The 20,279-nt window shown below is 49.0% G+C and overlaps 1 protein-coding gene across 1 annotated transcript in view; it reads left to right on the top strand.

The window, feature by feature from the left end:
• The window catches only part of TCAIM (T cell activation inhibitor, mitochondrial), a 65,485-nt gene that overhangs the window by 26,108 nt on the left and 19,098 nt on the right, over positions 1 to 20,279 (top strand). Inside the window, exons 6-8 of the mRNA XM_082259107.1 lie at positions 11,759 to 11,877; positions 14,334 to 14,431; positions 15,029 to 15,120. Of these exons, the coding sequence (XP_082115233.1) occupies positions 11,759 to 11,877; positions 14,334 to 14,431; positions 15,029 to 15,120 (309 nt within the window). The remainder of the gene's footprint in view (positions 1 to 11,758; positions 11,878 to 14,333; positions 14,432 to 15,028; positions 15,121 to 20,279) is intronic.

The raw sequence follows: 20,279 nt of genomic DNA, 5'->3' as shown, positions 1-20,279 counted from the left end.
GGACGTTGTATTCTGACAGCAGGCTCTCTGCTGTCAGAATACACCGATCAGAGGCTGCAGCCACTAGTTGACAACCATATGCCAACCTTCCCATTCAACAGAAGTTGACCTATCAATCGACTTCTGTTGACCAGGAACAGCTACACATTGATTGAAATTCAGCCAGTCCCTCCTGAACCAGATGAATTTTGTTTACTCTATGACTAGCTTTAGGAGATTTCATTGGCCTGCTGCAGGCAGGAGGAAATACTACTTTAGTCTTCCCTACTCTGATAATCAAACGGCAACGTTTTATATCCCGCCACAAGGTGAAAGGCTATAGCAGTCAAGAACTGCACATAAACCAGAATATTTTTATTCTGTTTCATCTCTAAGCCAGAATCTCAATTCATAAAGAAAGAACTGACCCATAATCCTGTCTAAGTGGTATTGTCCAACTGGAGGGAAAAGCCGCATTAGACATTGTCAGAAGGAGTAGTGTTCTCTTTGCCAGAGGTAAAAAATACCTGCTAATGTTACACATATACATTGGTTGCATTGACTTCATTACGACATACATGCATTCCGTTCTTATGAACAAATGTATCTGATACTAGATTTACTTTTTGCAGCACTTTACCAAAACGTGTATGGCACAAAATTAGTTGATTATATCTGATATGTCGATTAGCCGTGGTTAGAAAATGACTTGACACAACCTGAATTGTTTTCATGTTTTACATGCAAATTCACCCTTCAGAGATTGTTCAACCTGTGTTAGGACTTTATAGATAAAGAATCATTTCTTAGTTTTTTTGCTGTACTTTTCAAAAAATCCCCCTCACCTTTTTATAAAGAATGTTTTTTACCTTTTTATTTTCTCAAGTGGTGCTGTGATTTAAGGGTAACCACAAAAAAAAAAAATAATAATTTTCTCTTACGTCCTCCGACAGTCGCCGCCCCTTCATAATCTTCACCAATGGGTAATTGACCTTTACTCCGTAGGAGTAGCTAGGCAACAAGATTTGTTAATATCAAAGCTTTTAGCATATCACACCCCTAGGGGGCGGTCCCCTCAGTCAATACCTCCCTGCTTCCAGCATTCTCAACTCAGTTTTCAATTGCCTAGCTTAGGAGTAGCTGGCTGTTCCTGTGCTGGGGCTTTCAGTCTCAGCCTTCTATCCTCTTTTTGATTTTATTTCAAGTATTTTTCTCTTTCTTTTACTTAGCTGTTTTTTTCTCAGCATTAGTTTAGTTTTCTTCGGATGAAGATGATCATGCGGAGCTGGGTCTCGGACTGGCCACCCTGGATCCCAGGGCTGAGAGCCAGGGGTTTCCCCAGCCTGCCATCGAGCGTTCAGCTCAGGTTTCCCTGGCATATTGAACGACCCATCCCTGTTCGCTGCAGGGATGCTGCCTGTGAGGTGGCTACCTCACCAGACGCCATTTGCGGTTTCGCACCGCAGTCCACTGCGTCCTGGCTGCGACACTCCCTGTCCTCAGTACAGCGGTTTGGTCGCTAGAGAAGGCTCCCCACGCCATCCAGAATGGTAAGTGTTTTTTTTGTGGGGACCTGTCTGTTTGGGTGTCAGTCTGTGACTGTGTGACCCGCATGTCTGTGTAAGTGCTGAGCTCCCTGTCAGATTCCTGTGATAGCTGCCTTTCTGTGGGCTGCGGGGGGGGGGGGGGGGGGCTCTCCCGCTCTGCTGTGTGAATGTATGGGGCAGACTGGGCTCAGACATGCTGTGCGGCGACCGCTGATGCGGCCCGCCATTTTTTTCGGCAAACTGTGGTGACCGGCCCTGTGTGGTACAGCGCGGTGTTTTGGCGGCGATCGCTCATACAAGCACATGTCGGCGCCATTTTCTTATTGCCTAAATTCCCTCAGCCGAGTGGCCATGTTTGTGAAGCCTTCATAGGCTATATAGGGCGGTCAGTCATTGCATCACTTCCTTTTTCACTGGAACAGCGATCGGTGGCAGCAGCTGTGTGGTCTCTCCAGGTTTTTACCTTCCTTATCCTGTATTTTCTTGCTCAGTGCTCCTTATCCCTGCGGGGGTCGGTACATCCAGTAGTGTGCGGTGGGCTGCGCTCGCCGCGGTCTTAAAGGGGCAGTCCTTTATTTCAGTTGATACTGGGGCATGGATTCTCAGGATTGCAAGTTTCCTCCCACCCTGGTGGGGGGCCAAGGGGTTGCTGCATCCCCCGAAGGGGCTGATCTGGCTGCTGTTGTAGTGAATTTGGCTTCTCAGGTGCAGATGCTAATGGCTGATCGATCCGCAAAACGGCCCAGGTTATCTATTTCCTCTGATTCAGAGGGCGATGGGGCTGCTATGGCTGGAGTGCCCTTCTCAGGGTCTCGTTCATCTCTGGACCTTGTGGGGTCTGAGGGGGAGGCTGAGGTAGAAGGAGTTGATACTTCTCCCCCTGGCTCGCCTGAAGAGCTTGCACTCATGGATGAGTTGATTACTTCTATCAAGGAAACACTGTGTCTGCAGGATGAACCAAGTCCTCCTGCTTTGATGTCCTCTTATGGGACGCAAAGAAAACGCAAAACAGCGCAGGCTTTTCCCTGCCCTGCGGAATTTCAGAGCGCTGTTGATGAGCAATGGCGCAATTTAAAGAAGCCCTTTACTGTGCCAAATAAGTTCAAGCTGCGTTATCCATTTACACCCACCACTGATGAGCGTTGGTGTGTGCCGCCTCAGGTGGATCACGCGGTGGCAGTTTTGAATAAATCTACTGCGATTCCTGCTGAGGATACCCCGGTGTTCCAGGACCCTACGGAGGAGATTGGAGTCTCTGGCCCATCATGCTTATACGGTTGCTGGTTCTATGCTGAAGCCTATTTTTGCTTCCATTTGGCAGCCCAAGCTATTGCGGATTGGACGCAGGTGCTCGGGCGCACCCTGGTGGCTGACTCTGCTCCGCCGACAACATTGGCTATGGTAGATCAAATTCATCAGGGTGTCATGTATTTGTGCGATGCAGACTTGGATTTGGTCCCTTTTGGCTGCACGCCTCTCCAGTGTAGCGGTGTTGAACCGTCGCCTGATATGGCTGAAATGTTGGTCGGTTGACCAATCCTCTCGCAAGACTCTAGCTAATCTTCCCTTCGCGGGATCTCGCCTTTTTGGCGAGTCTTTGGATACTCTGATAAAGGGAATTTCCGGGGGTAAGAGCACTCCCTTACCCCACACTCACAAGAATAAGTCGGTTCGCGGTAAGAAGAATACCTCGTTTAGACCCTCTCAGGGGTCCTTTCGGTCACAATACAAGGGCAAGTCCTTCAAGGGCCAAGGCTCCCAGAAGAAGCCGTGGGCAGGTAAGCAGAAGTCCGGGTCCGCTGCCCATACCAATTCGGCCTGAAGGGGCGCCCTCACCCGGTTCTGGGGTGGGGGGACGTTTGCTCGGTTTTCTTCAACCCTGGCTGGCCCGCATTCGGGACAGGTGGGTTCAGGAAATCGTTCGATCTGGATACAAGATCGAGTTTCTCTCTCGGCCGGCAAGCAGATTTTTCCCCTCAAATCTTCAGCTGTCTCCGGAGCGTTTGCAGAATCTGCACCTGGCGGTGCGGGACCTGCGGGCCCAGGGAGTGGTGGTTCTGGTGCCTCATCGGGACAGATTTCGGGGGTTCTACTCCGATCTGTTCACTGTGCCCAGAAAGGAGGGCAAGGTACGTCCAATTCTGGACTTGAAAGCTCTGAACCGCTTTGTGCGGGTTCGCAAGTTCCGCATGGATTCCCTGCGCTCGGTGGTGGCTGCCTTGGTTCCGGGGGAATTCATGGCCTCCATCGACTTGAAGGATGCGTACCTTCACATCCCCATTTTCGAGGGTCACCAGAGGTACCTTCAATTCGCCATTGCGGAGGATCATTACCAATTCGTGACGTTACCCTTCGGTCTCGCTTCGGCTCCGCGGGTTTTCACCAAGGTGCTTGCGCCGGTCCTGGCTTTGAGAGCCCAGGACATCTCTGTCTTGGGGTATCTGGACGATATCTTGCTTCGGTCTGCGACCAGTCAGGGCCTGGTGAACGACCTGTCCACCACGATGCAGACTCTGCAGGAGTTCGGTTGGACGATAAATTTTCCAAAATCAACGTTGTCCGTCGGTTCGTCTTCCCTACCTGGGGATGATCCTGGACTCTGTTCAAGCGAAGGTCTTCCTGCCGGAAGACAAGCTCTGGACACTTCAGGACGAGGTCAGGTCCCTCAGGGACACTCAGTGCTCGTCCCTCCGGACATATATGAGGTGTCTGGGATTGATGGTCTCGGCTTTCGAGGCGATTCCCTTCGCCCAGTTTCACACGCGGGGTCTTCAGGCGGAGATCCTGGCCAAGTGGGACGGGCGTCCGCAATCTCTGGATCTGCGGATTTCGTTGAGCCGCCACACCCGAAGGGGTCTTTTGTGGTGGCTCCAGTCCCCGGCGGTGTCGGGGGGCAAGTCTTTTCGTTCTTTGTCGTGGACGGTGATCACCACGGATGGGAGCCTGTCGGGCTGGGGTGGTGTTCTGGGCGTTCTGTCCGCCCAGGGAACTTGGTCGGAGGAGGAATCCTCCCTTCCGATCAACGTTCTGGAATTGCGAGCGATAAAACTTTGCCTTCTGCATTGGTCGGAACGGCTTCAGGGCCGTCCGGTTCGGGTTCAGACGGACAATGCCACAGCGGTGGCCTACATCAACCATCAAGGGGGCACCAGGAGTGCCCGTGCGGCTCGGGAAGTAAACGTCATTCTGTCGTGGGCCGAGACGCACGTCCCAGCGATAACGGCTGTGCACATTCCGGGGGTGGATAACTGGCAGGCGGACTATCTGAGTCGCCAGACCCTGGACCAGGGAGTGGTCCCTTCACCCGGATGTCTTCCAGAAGTTGTGCGCGAAGTGGTGGTCTTCCGGATGTGGACCTGTTAACGTCTCGTCTGAACTACAAGGTGGAAAGGTTCGTGGCAAGGACGCGCGATCCGCGGGCGGACGCCCCGGACGCGTTGGTGGGGCCCTGGCATCAGTATCGCCTGATGTATGCCTTCCCTCCGATTCAACTGTTGTCCAGGTTCCTTCGCAGGTTAACCATGGAACCGCATACGGTGATTCTGGTGGCACCGGACTGGCCTCGCCGGTCTTGGTACGCAGACCTCCTAAATCTGGCAGTCGACGATCCGTGGCGTCTGCCGCTTCGGGAAGATCTTCTGTCGCAGGGACCGATATTCAATCCTGCTTTACAGTCGCTGGCTTTGACGGCATGGCTGTTGAGAGCCAGGTCCTGAGGGATAGGGGTCTCTCCCCTGAGGTCGTCCCTACTTTGATTAAGGCTAGAAAAGCTTCTTCCGGTAAGATATACTACCGTACTTGGAAAGCGTACTTCGCTTGGTGTGAGTCCAGGGGGTTTTCTCCGCACTCATACTCGGTGTCGAGAGTGTTGGCTTTCCTCCAAACTGGAGTGGACCAGCGTTTGGCGCTGGCCACGATTAAGGGTCAGATTTCTGCGCTGGCCGTTCTTTTTCAGCGCCCAGTGGCGTCTAATTCGTTGATTCGCACTTTTGTTCAGGGGGTGCGACACTTGGCCCCTCCTAGGAGGGAGCCTTTGCCTCCATGGGATTTGAACCTTGTTCTGTCCGTGTTGCAACAGGCTCCTTTTGAAAAGATCAGGGAGATCTCGTTGTCTCTGTTGTCCAAAAAGGTTGCCTTTTTGGTGGCTATAACTTCGGCTCGTAGGGTGTCGGAGCTGGCGGCTTTGTCCTGCAGCTCTCCCTACTTGGTGATTCACTTGGATAAGGTGGTCTTGCGACCTAACCCTTCCTTTCTTCCGAAGAGGATCTCGGAATTTCACCTGAATGAGGACATTGTCTTGCCTTCGCTTTGCGCGAAGCCTAAGCTTCCGAAGGAGGTGGCTTTGCATGCCTTGAATGTTGTTCGGGCGATCAGTGTTTACCTGTCATCGACTAAGTCCTTTCGCAAGTCGGATTCCCTATTCGTCCTTCCAGAGGGACCTCGGAAGGGCATGGCGGCGTCAGCTGCTACCATCGCCAAATGGATCAGACAGACAATTGTGCAAGCCTATGCTTTGAGGGGGAAGGTTCCTCCTTTCCCTGTGAAGGCGCACTCTACCAGATCTCTGAGTACCAGGTGTGTAAGGCGGCGACTTGGTCGTCCGTTCACACCTTCTCCAAATTTTACAAAGTGGATGTTCAGGCATCGGCAGATGCTTCCTTTGGCCGTAATGTTCTTAGTGCGGCAGTGCCTTAGGGTCCCTTGTTTGGGCCCTTGGCTGTTGGGGTGTTTTTAACCCTGGGTTACTTGTTCTTCCTGGGTTGTTGCTCCTGTTGAGCACGTTTTCCTGTTGCCAGGTTGGTTCTCTTACTTTGGTAAGGTTCCTTTCTCTGATGTGGGTACTGCGTTGCTTTATGCGCGGCTGTGTTTTTTTCCCACCCCTCAATTACCCATTGGTGGAGATTATGAAGGGGCGGCGACTGTCGGAGGACTCAGAGAAAGGAATTTTACGGTAAGATTTTACAAAAATTCCGTTATCTTTCTCTTTCGTTCATTGAGGGACACAGCTCCATATCTTCTTTGACTCTGGGTTATTCTGCTCTCCATAGGAGAAGGAAAGGTGGAAATAAAACTTTACTACGCCCCTAGGGCCATCCTAGGGGGTATACTTCCCGCTTCCTGCTATAGGACTTCAGTTTTTTCTGCCTAGTCAGGAGTAAGGACCTGGCTCCCTGCTGGGATCTACGGTCCTGGCATTTTTCCCTTTTTAAATGTAATTTTTTTCTTCCTTTAATATTTTCTGTTCCTGTGAGAACTACAATCAACTGCTGGACTGGGCGACGCACTGGATATCCTAGATCCTTACGGCCTTCCCAGTCTGGCCATCGAGCTGCACGCAACTATTACCTCCGTGCTAGGTTAGCCACGACATAGCCCCACTAGACGGGCTGGCTGGCGAGTAAAAGACATCGTGAGGATGCATAGCCCTGGTCGTGAAAGTGGTCAGGGCCAGAGTCGCAGCGTATCTCTGGCCCGCAGCAACCACATTCCAAGATGGCGCGGTGGACTGTCAGGAGGGGTGCCCACTCGGTTTCCCAGGTGTGGTGAGTAGTGTCCCCTCTCCTCTGGGGAAATATTGGGGTGGACGCGGGCCCTTCCTTGGGTTGGTAGGCCCCTTTTGTGCCCTTCCTTCCCTCATGGAAGCCCTGGGTCTTGCAGTTCCACAGCAGTAGCAGTGTGTTTTTTTTTTTGTAAAAAAAATAAATAAAAAATGTTTTCTTTGCATATAAAGGGCGGCCTCTGATTTAACCATGGAGTCCCTGGAGCAGGTATCGCCACCTGACCCACTCTCAGAAGCTTCGGGACCCTTTGGGTCTCAGTCTGCCCATAGCGGCCATGACGGCGGTCCTACAGTCACTTGTATCAAAGGTTGATATGGCTTTTCAAAAGTGGTCTAGCAAGAAGCGCCCACCGCCCTCATCTGTATCCTCTGCCTCCTGAGATGGATTTGGATGTGAGTCAACCCAACGGGTCTGCGTCCACGCACCCTGAGTGCTCCAACAGTGAGGATGGTTCCTCTTCCTCTACAGCCACACATTAAAGGGCGCTTGTGGAGGCACTGATTGTGTCAGTGCGGGAAACTTTACATTTTAGGACACAGCTGAAGCTGCGTCGGTTCTGCCGGTGCAATTTGGCACCTGTAGGCCAGCCAAGCTGACTAAGATGTTCCCCTTTCCTGCTACGGACTTTGGCTACAAATTCTTTGGTTCACATTTTCGTTAAGGGGGGTTCGCCACGTAGCTCCTCCAGTAAGGTCTCTGGTACCTCCGTGGGATCTCAATTTGGTTCTGTCTCTTCTTCAAAGACCGCCTTTTGAAAATATTTGTGATCTTCCTCTGCTTACACTGTCACAGAAGGTAGCTTTTTTGGTGGCTATTACTTCTGCACGCAGGATGTGCTTTGTCCTGTCGGTAACCTTACCTGGGGGTTCACAGGGACTAAGTGGTGCTACATCCCTGTCAGTCGTTCCTTGCTTTCCCTGTTAGGGCGCATTCTACAAGGGCGCTCAGTGCCTCCTGGGCCTTCTGTCATCAGGAGTCAGTGGTTCAGGTGTGCAAGGCGGCGACATGGTCGTCTGTGCATACATTCTACAAGTTTTTCAAGGTGGATGTCCTAGCATCTGCAAATACTGCGTTCAACCGCTGCTGAGGTGTTATAGAAGCCTAGGTTACTTTGATAGCAGCCTACAGCTCGTCTGCATTGTTAAGTCTGGTGTCTCTCATCTTCCTGTTGACAATACCCCAAAAAATCTCTACTGGTTTAGGTCAGGTGAATTTGCTGGCCAATTAAGCACAGTGATCCCATGATCATTAAACCAGGTATTGGTTCTTTTGGCAGTGTGGGCAGGTGCAAAGTCCTGCTGGAAACTGACTCAGCATCTCAATAAAGCTGGTCAGCAGAGGGAAGCATGGAGTGCTCTAGAATTTCCTGCTAGAGGACTGCACTTTGGACTTGAAAAAACACAGTGGACCAACACCAGCAGATGACATGGCTTCCCAAATCATCACTGACTGTGGAAACTTCACACTCGACCTCATGCAACTTGGATTCTGTGCCTCTCCATTCTTCCTCCAGACTCTGGGACCTTGATTTCCAAATGAAATGCAAAATTTTACACAGTCCGTGATGATTTGGGGAGCCATGCCATCTGCTGTTGTTGGTCCACTGTGTTTTATCAAGTCCAAAGTCAGCGCAGCCCTCTACCAGGAAATTCTAAAACACTTCATGCTTCCCTCTGCTGACCAGCTTTCTGGTGATGCGGATTTCATTTTCCAGCAGGAAAAAAGTACCAGTACCTGGTTTATTGATCATGGTATAACTGTGCTTGATTGGCAAGCAAACTCACCTGACCTAAATCCCGTAGAGAATCTTTGGGGTATTGTGAAAAGGAAGATGAGACTTCAGAACCAAAAATGCAGAAAGCCACTATCAAAGCAACCTGGTCTTCCATAATACCTTAGCAGTGCCACAGGCTGATCGTCTCACGCCACGTCGCACTGATGCAATAATTCATGCAAAAGGAGCCCCGACCAAGTATTGAGTGCATACTATACAGTATATCGACATAGTTTTCAGTAAGCCAACATTTCTGTATTAAAAATCCTTTATGTAGCGGGGCCCGGACTACCATGTTTGTGTACAGACTTATGTTTTGTTGGTTGGAATCGTTCCTGTTTCCCATTTAATGCTGGACTCCGATGGGATAGTCCTTTTGCAGGAGCTGGGAGATTGGCATTGTGGGAGCTGTAGTCTTTTGCAGAGTACTGATCAAGAGCTTGGATTGCTCAGGAAACTACCTTCCCAGGAAGCAAAGGGAGAGTGGAGAATCATGGGAGGAGTTATAAAACTATCTGCTACACAGATTTGAATTCTCTTGCTCTGGGGATCCATAGCGTGCACATCAGCCTGCTGAGTGTGTGTGAGAAAGCAGATTGCGGCCTACTGCACAAGCCCTGACCCGCTTACAGAACTCAGCCTCGGCGGAGTGGATGTCTGTCACTACACCGCGGATGTCTTTGCAGTAACGCTGAGAGAGAAGTGGAGGTCGGCGCAATATCCTGTGGCAGCAGAGCGCAGCAAGTTTTCCAGACGCCGGAATGTGGGAGACCACATCGCCTGTTCCACAGGGCCCTCACAGACTGACATCAGAGTTGGTGAGAGGGTGCCTTTCTCTGATCCAGACTGCAAGTATACATTCCACCTTTAAATTGAATACAAACATTGAAGCAGATATCAGACCCCTTAGGATTACAATTTACCACCTTGCTATATTAAACTACAATGGAATTTGTCTTGTGTGAGCACCAACTGCCGGTGAAGAACATAGCAAGGCCTTGTTAAGGGGAGGGACATTGTTGCATAGTTGCTCTTAAAGGGGACATGTTCTAGTTATATTGCCAAATCTTTAATTAGAATACTAATGGTATAGAATTTTTCAGAGTTCTTCTTTAACTTGAGTATTGCTTTACTACAGTAGAGAATATCTAAATACTTAAAGAATATAGAATATTGTGTTGAATACTGTTCCCTGATATAATATTTTATTTATCTGCTGTTTTCTGTGCCAGTCTTGCTGAACCCTGATAGTTTATGCTGGGTTTAGCTGACTGACCTAATTTCACTTGCTTATTCATTGAGTAAACTTTAAATCTCATTTATATTGTGTCGGAGTGTTCCGTAAAGGTGTATACACTATGTCTGAACCTAGAGTGTCAGGTGGGCTGGACGGTTCACAGGGTCACAGTAGTGCTGAAGAACACCCTTTTAACCAGCAACCATCAAGGGGTAGCACTACATTTATATTGGTCTTATTTATTATTCAAATTTTTTGAGATACTGAATCTTAGATATTTCACTAGCTGTGAGCTATAGTCATCAATATTAAAAGAAAGAAATGCTTGAAATATATCACTCTGTGTGTAACACATCTATATAAAATATGAGTTTCACTTCACTTCAAATTAACTTTTTGATGATATTCTAATTTTATGAGATGCAGCTGTAATTCTGTTATGGAATTTCTTCTTTAAAACGGTTGCCTTCAAATGAAAACATTTAGTGACGTATTGTTTGTAAGCAATCATTTCTCCCCTTTTTCCCTGTTGTAGTAATAATACATGTGTAGGTTCTTCCTACAGTGTAGAATTTCTCTGTTTAAAGCTCGACCTATTTTACTCTATTGTGTCTGCTTATTTTAACCACTTCAATACAGGGCACTTTCACCCCATTCCTGCCCAGGCCAATTTTCAGCTTTTAGCGCTGTTGCATTTTGAATGACAATTGCACGGTCATGCAACACTGTACCTAAACCAAATTTATGCAATTTTTTCCCCACAAATAGAGCTTTCTTTTGGTGGTATTTGATCACCGCAAGATTTTTTCTTTTTTGCTAAACAAATTAAAAATGACAAAGTTTGAAAAAAAAAAAAAAAGTTTTTTTGTTTGTTATACAATTTTGTAAATAGATAAGATTTTTCCTGCACTGATGAGGCTGCACTGACAGGCACTGATGAGGAGGCACTGATGGGGTGGCACTGATATGTGGCACCGATAGGTAGCACTGGTAGGCGGCACTGATCGGCACTGATGGGCAATAATGGGCACTGGTGGATGGCACTGATAGATAGCAATGATAGGCACTGGTGGGCAGCACTGATGGGGAGGGCACTGGCGGGCAGCACTGATGGGGAGGGTACTGACAGGCTCCATGAGCCCTGATTGCCATCCCTGGTGGGCATCCCTGGGGTCATGGGTGGGCATCTCTGGGGTCACGGGTGGGCATCCCTGGTGGTTCTAGTGGCACCCTCCCTCAAGGGTCTGCACTGGTAATCAATGATCTGATTACCAGTGCAGACCCCCCCCTGTCAGGAGAGCCGCAGATCGGCTCTCTACACAAACCAAGGAAAACCAAGGCTCTTCCTGTGTACTATGTGACCAGCTGTAAATGGACACAGCTGGTCACATGGTAAGAGGCTCTTTACCAAGATCAGAGATACGGTGTGTCCCTGGGGGGGGGGGGGGGATGCGCAGAGTCATATGACGTCCGGTCAGGATAATGCAACCACCTTCCCGCTGTCAATCGCCTATAGGGCGGGCGGGAAGTGGTTAAGCTAGCACAGTTAGCAGTTTCATTTATAGTTTGTTCCTAATGTTCTTCATGAATTTATTAACTCAAGTTAATTTTTTTTTCAGTTTTACTGGCTCTCAAGTTAATTTTTTTTTTCCTTAGTCCATGGTTAGAAAGTAACCAAAAAGTAGCCCTAAAGAAGCTGCAAGACAGTATTCCTCTAAGGGAAGAACTAGAACGTTTAAAGAAAGAGTTGTCTGACCATCTTCAGCTGTCTGATGTCAGGTAAGATTTTGTGCACCAAGAATTGTTGACAATATTTATGTAATAGTAGAATCAAAATTAAAACAGCGCTAGCATATATAAAAACTTAAAACATTAATAGTAATAATGTGCAAATAGTGCTATAAATATATGCAAGTGGTGTGAATCATTTTCATAAATAAAGTCCTTTCATTGAAGTTAACAGTAAAATCCAAAAGTGCTCCAGTGCAGAAATTATAATATATAAGGTTCTCCAGGTGACGGTGACCCCTCTTGGTTCCCCACTCACCAGAACTGCAGATATAGAACGCCTGAGATGAATGAGATATTGCACAAGGAGTTCTTCTGTAGGATGCCGTATGGTACCAGGTATTTTCTTGTATGGAACTGGTCCTAGTCATCTCCACAAACCCCAAATTGAAAAAAAGGGGCGCATATGGTGAAGTACGTTTTAAAACAATTTATTAGAATGCTCCAAGTGGAGAAAACATACTCGCAAACGCGCATGAGAAACAAGCAGTGTATATGTGACAGAATCTTGTGGATGCCGCTGTTCGCGTGCGTTCCACGGCTGATCCAGGAAGTGTAACCGGAAATGACGATGCGTCAGAGCCATACCGGAAGTGCGTCAACGCGTTTCACCCACCTATTGGGCGTTTTCAAAGATCTTTGAAAACGCACAGGACAAAATTGTGACATAAAACATATAAAATAAAATACATTAATCTGCATAAATTCTGCACACGGCCTGACTCAAAAAAGAAAGAAAGGAAAAAAAAAGAAGGGGGCCGAATATGGACAATTGGTTAATAATAAGGCCACTACATCAGTGGGACAGGGCCTCAATAGTGCAAAAATAGAGCATATAAATAATATTTAGCAGAACGCAGACATAAAATGGGATATATGAAACCAAAGCCACAACATCAAATCAACTGTTATTAATGTGACAGTTAACATCCCACTCTATGTTCATACCCCACGGAGAGTAGGTCTTCAGGTCAAAAATCCAGCGGGTTTCCAATTTGGAGGTTTCCCGCCAGACATGACTCCCTCTCCAGTTGGGCAGGAATCTGTCAATGGCCCAAATTTTGGTGCCTGCAGGGTTCTTATTATGACACCTAGCATAATGCTTGGACACACTATGATTGGGGAAACCTCTTCTGATGTTACCAAGGTGCTCATTAACTCTCACAGTCAAAGTCCTAATAGTGCGGCCTATATATTGAAGGCCGCATGGACATTGAAGGAGGTATACCACATTGGTAGAAGAACAGCTGATAAAAGGTTTTATTGCGTATTCCTTAGAGGTGGTGGTGGATCGAACCTCACAAAATCTCCTACCAACCAAAGCATCTACTTGACAGACCACACATTTCCTACAAGTAAAAAAAACAGTGAGGGTGTGAAAAAAAGACACCCGGTTGGGCTTATCCCAAGACATTCGGGGCGATCTGTAAGCGTAAAGGTTGGACTCCCCTAAACACCACTGGAGGAGTCTCAGGTATTCGGGGGCCCAACACCCCGTCATTCCTGAGAACTCCCCAATGCTTGTTAAAAATGCGCTTCACATCCCAAAATTGCTTGGAGTAAGTAGTCAAAAAAGAGAAACTAAAGCAGTCGGGTCCGCAGGGGTCCTAGATCTTTCACCCAGCAGAGCTGATCTATCCCGTTCCCCCACCTCTCAAATGATGGAGTCCAATAGCGCCTCATTATACCCCTTATCAACAAACCTATTTTTAAGCATCAATGCTTGTCTGAAATAATCACTTCTCTCAGAACAATTACGACTCAACCGCAAAAACTGGCTCTTGGGAACAGAGCTCAGCCAAGAGGGATGATAACTCCCTTGTTCAATAAAGCCATTGCGGTCAGTGGTCTTAAAAAAGGTGCTTGTTACAATAGTGCCATCCCTGACCTCTATATTGAGGTCAAGGAAATTAATGTTCACATCAAATATTTGTAATGTTCATGAAGACCTCTGTTTTTCTGAATGTGACTAAAATGTTTTTGTAAGATAATTTTATTTTATTTATTTTTTATTAAAAAAGAATAAAAAAAAAAAAGTTTGCATAGGTATTACATCTTACAATATTACGCCAGAACTTAGGACAAATCAATGCCTTGAACTCAGGAAGCTTGGATTCAAAAAAGTTTTCAATCTCAAAGTGCTTTGGTACATTAGAATTTGTGCATGTGTAGATAGTGTACGCTTAACTGCAAACTGCTGCTAATCGCCACAAGACAGGGGAATGCGTACAAACAGAGCTCAGAGGCCAAATCTTGCTACTGCTAATAAGATCTTATGTATATTATGTTTATAAATGTCTGTTGAATATCAAATTATATTTTATTATATTTTGAGGTTTAGTTTTGCAATTATTTATTCTTTAAAATAATCTTTTTTTATTTATTTTTTATTTGGTATTAATAGAAGTTGATTATGTGGATATAAATTGTGTTTCTCCCCTTCACAGGTGGCAGAGAAGTTGGACTATTGCTCACCGTTGTGGACAACTTCATAGTCTAAGCCGACTAACTCAACAAAGCAGTGAGTCTTTAAAGATGGCAAAGGGTAAATATTCCATCTACAACACATCTTGCTGTGCTATCGCTAAAGCTTTACATTCTCTTGCAGCTTTGTTTGACCTCTAATCTGGTTATTGTTTTTTGAGAGAAGTGTGGGGAATATAATACGTGTATGCTGCTTTTCGTAGGAGATAAACAGGAAATTGGCATGGGTAGAACATGTATACCTTTTCGTATGACTGCATTTTCCTGATTTCTTTCCCAGAAATTGAGTATAGCAATAAGCTTTCCTCACAATAAGGTCATTTGTCTCACATTTTAGCAGTTTGATCGCTGACATATTTGTATTTCCACAGGAATCCTGTGGTCGACACGTACAGTGCAATAATAGATATAGTCAACTTATCACAGGATATTCATTCCTAATTGTTCTTTATGTAAGCTACTAATTGATCACTTGGAGACTTAATGGAACATTACAGGCAAATTAATTCAGACCAAACTGGTAGGCAAGCATCCATTGAATATGCACCATTAGCTTGTGTTTTTTCAGTTGTGTGCCTCTTCATCTTGCAAAATAATGTTTGTGACTTTTTTAAATTGTCTTGCTGTAGGTATTGCATGATCATATTTTTCTGCTTAGGACGCGTAGTGATATTCACAGATCGAACAGGCATGAGTGCAGCAGGACATGTAATGCTAGGGACCACAGATGTTCATCACCACTGGACCAGGGTAAGCAACAATCCGTCTGTATTCAGCACCTGCCCATGAACAAGTAATGGATTATTCCTTGTGAAACTCTTCTGTAAACAATTGTCTCATAAATGCATGCAACAATTATTGGAGAAAACAATGAAGGTTAAAGCGAAATTAAAAAACACATTTTTTTTCTTTAAAAAACAATTTCTCTTACGTCCTCCGACAGTCGCCGCCCCCTTCCAAGTCCTCACCAATGGTTATTGACCTTTGCTCCGTAGGAGTAGCTAGGCAACAAGAATTGTTAATACAAAAGCTTTTAGCATAGACACACCCCTAGGGGCTGTCCCCTCAGTCAATACCTCCCTGCACCAGCATTCCCAACTCAGTTTGATCTTGCCTAGCTTAGGGGTAGCTGGCTTTCCTGTGCTGGGGCTCAGTCTCAGCCTTCTACCCTTTATTTGATTTTATTTCAAGTATTTTTCTCTTTTCCTGGCTAGCTATTATTTTGTCAGCCTTAGTTTAGGGATCTTCTGATGAAGAATCGTCATGCGGAGCTGGGTCTCGGACTGGCCGCCCTGGATCCCAGGGCTGAGAGCCAGATGGATCCCCAGCCTGCCATCGAGCGTTCAGCTTAGGTTTTACCCTGGCACATTGAACGACCCATCCCTGTTCGCTGCAGGGATGCTGCCTGTGAGGTGGCTACCTCACTGGACGCCATGACTGCGGTCCACAAGCGTCCTGGCTGCGGCACTCCCTGTCTGCCTTGATAGCGGTTTGTCGCTGGAGACGGTTCCCCACGCCATCTGGTACGGTAAGCACCTTCTGTGTGGGGACCTTCTGTATGGGTGTAAGTCTGTGGCTGTGTAGTACCCTTCATGTCTGTGTAACTGCGGGCTCCCTGTCAGATCCCTGTGTGGCTGCACTGCCTGTGGGCTGCGAGGGGGGGCCATCCTGCTCTGCTGTTTATTATGCTCTGGGTGCAGTTTTTGTGTGCAGACATGTGTGTGTGCGGCGGTCGCTGCGGCGATCCGCCATTTTTTTCTTTGCCTAACTACTGTGACCGGCCCTGTCCCTATGCAGCGCCGTGTTTTGGCGCCATTCGCCGCCATTTTGGCGGGCGGTGCTCATCCATGCACATGGCGGCGCCATTTTATTGTAGCCTTCTCCCCCGGCCGAGCGGCCATTTTGCCAGAGCCTTCAATAGGCTATATCAGTCTGCCAGCATTGCATCACTTCCTCTTCTCTGGGAACAGCGATCGGTGGCAGCAGTCTGGTGTGCTTTCTCCAGGTTTTTACCTTCTTGTCCTGTCATTCCTTGCTCTGTATTGTCTATCCCTGCGGGGTCAGTGCATACAGCAGTGTGCGGTGGGCTGCGCTCGCCGTGGTATTAAAGGGCCAGTACCTTTATTACTTTTCTGTACTGGGGCATGGATTCTCAGGATAGCAAGTTTCCCCCCACCCTGGTGGGGGACCAGGGGGCTGCTGCACCCCCGAGGGGGCCGATCTGACCACTGTAGTGGCTTCCTTAGTGTCTCAGGTGCAGATGCTGATGGCTGAACGATCCGCAAAAAGGGCCAGGTTATCCATTTCCTCTGATTCAGAGGGCGATGTGGCTGCTGTGGCTGGCGTACCCTTCTCGGGGTCCCGCTCATCTCTGGACCTTGTGGGGTCCGAGGGGGAGGCAGAAGTGGAGGGGGTTGATGTTTCTCCCCCTGGCTCGCCTGAAGAGCTTGCACTCATGAATGAGCTGATTGCTTCCATAAAGGATACCTTGCACCTGGAGGATGAGCCTACTCCTCCTGCTAGGGTGTCTTCTTTTGGAACACAGAGGACTCGCAAATCAGCGCAGGTTTTTCCCTGCCCTGCTGAATTTCACCATACGGTTAATGAACAGTGGCGCAATTTAAAGAAGCCCTTTACTGTGCCAAATAAGTTTAAACTGCTTTATCCGTTTGCGCCTGCCACCGACGAGCGTTGGTGTGTGGCGCCTCCGGTGGATCACGCGGTGGGCGTTTTGAACAAAGCTACTGCGGTGCCTTCTGAGGATACCCCGGTTTTCCGGGACCCTACGGACAGGAGAATGGAGTCTCTTGCCCGTCATGCCTATATGGTGGCTGGTTCTATGCTGAAGCCTATTTTTGCTTCCATTATGGTGGCACAGGCTGTTGCTGATTGGACTAAGATGCTCAGGCGCACCTTGGTGGCTGATTCAGCTTCACCTACCACGTTGGCTATGGTGGACCAGATCCATCAGGGTATCATGTACTTGTGCGATGCGGACTTGAATTTAGCTCCCTTGGCTGCGCGCCTGTCCAGCGTGGCGATACTGAATCGTCGTCTGATTTGGCTGAAGAATTGGTCGGTCGACCAATCTTCTCGCAAAATGCCGGCGGATTTTCCCTACTCGGGGTCTCGCCTTTTTGGCGAGGCTTTGGATACCCTGATAAAAGGGGTTACGGGGGGCAAGAGTACTCTCCTGCCCCAGTCCCACAAGCATAAGTCCTTCCGTGGTAAACGGAATTCCTCGTCTAGGCCCTCTCAGGGGTCCTTTCGTGCCTTTCGGTCACAATCCAAGGGCAAGCCCTTCAAAGGCCAAGGCTCCCAGAAGAAGCCGTGGGCGGGGAAGCAGAAGTCCGGCCAGTCCGGTTCCACTTCCCATACCACTTCCGCCTGAAGGGGCGCCCTCACCCGTTTCTGGGGTGGGGGGACGTCTGCGCGGTTTCCTACAACCTTGGCTGACCCGCATTTGGGACAGATGGGTTCAGGAAATCGTTCGATCTGGTTACAAGATCGAATTTCTCTCTCGGCCGGCGGGCAGATTTTTTCCCTCAAATCTTCAGCTGTCTCCGGAGCGCTTGCAGGATCTGCACCTGGCGGTGCGGGACCTGCGGGCCCAGGGGGTGGTGGTTCTGGTGCCTCATCGGGAAAGATTTTGGGGGTTTTACTCCAATCTGTTCACTGTGCCCAGAAAGGAGGGCAAAATGCGTCCGATTCTGGACCTGAAAGCTCTGAACCGCTTTGTGCGGGTACGCAAGTTCCGCATGGAATCTCTGCGATCAGTGGTGGCTGCCCTGAGTCCGGGGGAATTCATGGCCTCCATCGATCTGAAGGATGCGTACCTACACATCCCCATTTTCGAGGGTCACCAGAGGTACCTTCGATTCGCCATTGCGGAGGATCACTACCAATTCGTGGCGTTGCCTTTCGTTCTCGCTTCTGCTCCGTGGGTTTTTACCAAAGTGCTGGCGCCGGTTCTGGCCCTGTTGCGAGCACAGGGCATTGCTGTCTTGGGGTATCTGCACGATATCCTGATAAGGTCAAACGCCAGTCAGAGCCTGGTGACCGACCTATCCGCCACGATGCGGACACTGCAGGAGTTCGGTTGGACTATAAACATTCCAAAGTCAACTCTGTGTCCTTTGGTTCGTCTTCCCTACCTGGGAATGATTCTGGACTCTGTCCAAGCGAAGGTCTTCCTGCCGGAGGACAAGCTTCGAACTCTTGGTCGGGTCCCTCAGGGACAACCGGCACTCGTCTCTCTGGACATGCATGAGATGTCTAGGTTTAATGGTCTCGTCTTTCTAGGCGATCCCCTTTGCCCAGTTTCACACGCGGAGTCTCCAAGCGGAGATTCTGGCCGAGTGGGACGGGCGGCCGCAATCCCTGGATCTGCGGATCTCCTGAGCCGCGACACCAGGAGGGATCTTCTGTGGTGGCTCCAGTCCCCATTATCGTGGACGGTGCTCACCACGGATGCCAGCCTGTCGGGTTGGGGTGGTGTTCTGGGCGTTCTGTCTGCCCAGGGAACTTGGTCGGAGGAGGAGTCCTCCCTTCCAATCAACATTCTGGAATTGAGTGCGATAAAGCTTTGCCTTCTGAGATGGACGGGCCGGCTTCGGGGCCGTCCAGTTCGGGTTCAGACGGACAATGCCACCGCGGTGGCCTACATCAACCACCAAGGGGGCACCAGGAGTGCCCGAGCGACTCGGGAAGTAGCCGACATTCTGTCTTGGGCCGAGACGCATGTCCCGGCGATATCGGCAGTTCACATTCCGGGGGTGGATAACTGGCAGGCGGATTATCTGAGTCGCCAGACCCTGGACCAGGGAGAATGGTCCCTTCACCCGGATGTCTTCCAGATGTTGTGCGCGAAGTGGGGTTCCCCGGATGTGGACCTGTTCGTGTCTCGTCTGAACAACAAGGTGGAAAGGTTCGTGGCAAGGACGTGCGATCCTCGGGCAGACGCCTCAGACGCGTTAGTGGCGCCCTGGCATCAGTATCATCTGATGTATGCCTTTCCACCGATTCAACTGCTGTCCAGGCTTCTTCGCAGGTTAGCCTCGGAACCGCACACGGTGATTCTGGTGGCGCCGGACTGGCCTCGCCGGTCTTGGTACGCAGACCTCTTAAATCTGGCAGTCGACGCTCCGTGGCGTCTGCCACTTCGAGAAGACCTCCTGTCTCAAGGGCCGATATTCCATCCTGCTTTACAGTCGCTGGCTTTAACGGCCTGGCTGTTGAAAGCCAGGTCCTGAAGGATAGGGGTCTCTCCCCTGAGGTCATTCCCACTTTGATCAAGGCTAGAAAAGCCTCTTCGGGGAGGATTTACTACCGTACTTGGAAGGTGTATTTTGCCTGGTGTGAGTCCAGGGGGTATTCCCCCTCACTCATACTCGGTGTCGAGAGTGTTGGCTTTCCTTCAAACGGGAGTGGACCAGCGTTTGGCGTTGGCCACGATTAAGGGTCAGACTTCTGCGCTGGCCGTTCTCTTTCGACGCCCTGTGGCGTCTAATTCATTGGTCAGCACCTTTGTTCAGGGGGTGCGACATTTGGCCCCTCCTAGGAGGGAACCTTTACCTCCATGGGACTTGAACTTGGTTCTGTCCGTGTTGCAACAGGCTCCCTTTGAAAAGATCAGGGAGATCTCGTTGTCTCTGTTGTCCAAGAAGGTTGCCTTCTTGGTGGCGATCACTTCGGCTCGCAGGGTGTCGGAGCTGGCGGCTTTGTCCTGCAACTCTCCCTACCTGGTGGTCCACAAGGATAAGGTGGTCCTGCGGCCTAACCCATCTTTTTTTCCGACATGGCGGCGTCGGCTGCGACCATCGCCAAATGGATCAGACAAATCATTGAACAAGCCTATGCCTTGAAGGGGAAGGTTCCTCCCTTCCCTGTGAAGGGCACTCTACCAGGTC

Source organism: Pelophylax lessonae (genome assembly GCF_965119305.1).
Source record: "Pelophylax lessonae genome assembly, chromosome: 5".
NCBI classification, from domain to species: domain Eukaryota; kingdom Metazoa; phylum Chordata; class Amphibia; order Anura; family Ranidae; genus Pelophylax; species Pelophylax lessonae.
This window is presented reverse-complemented; position numbering and strand designations above follow the sequence as displayed.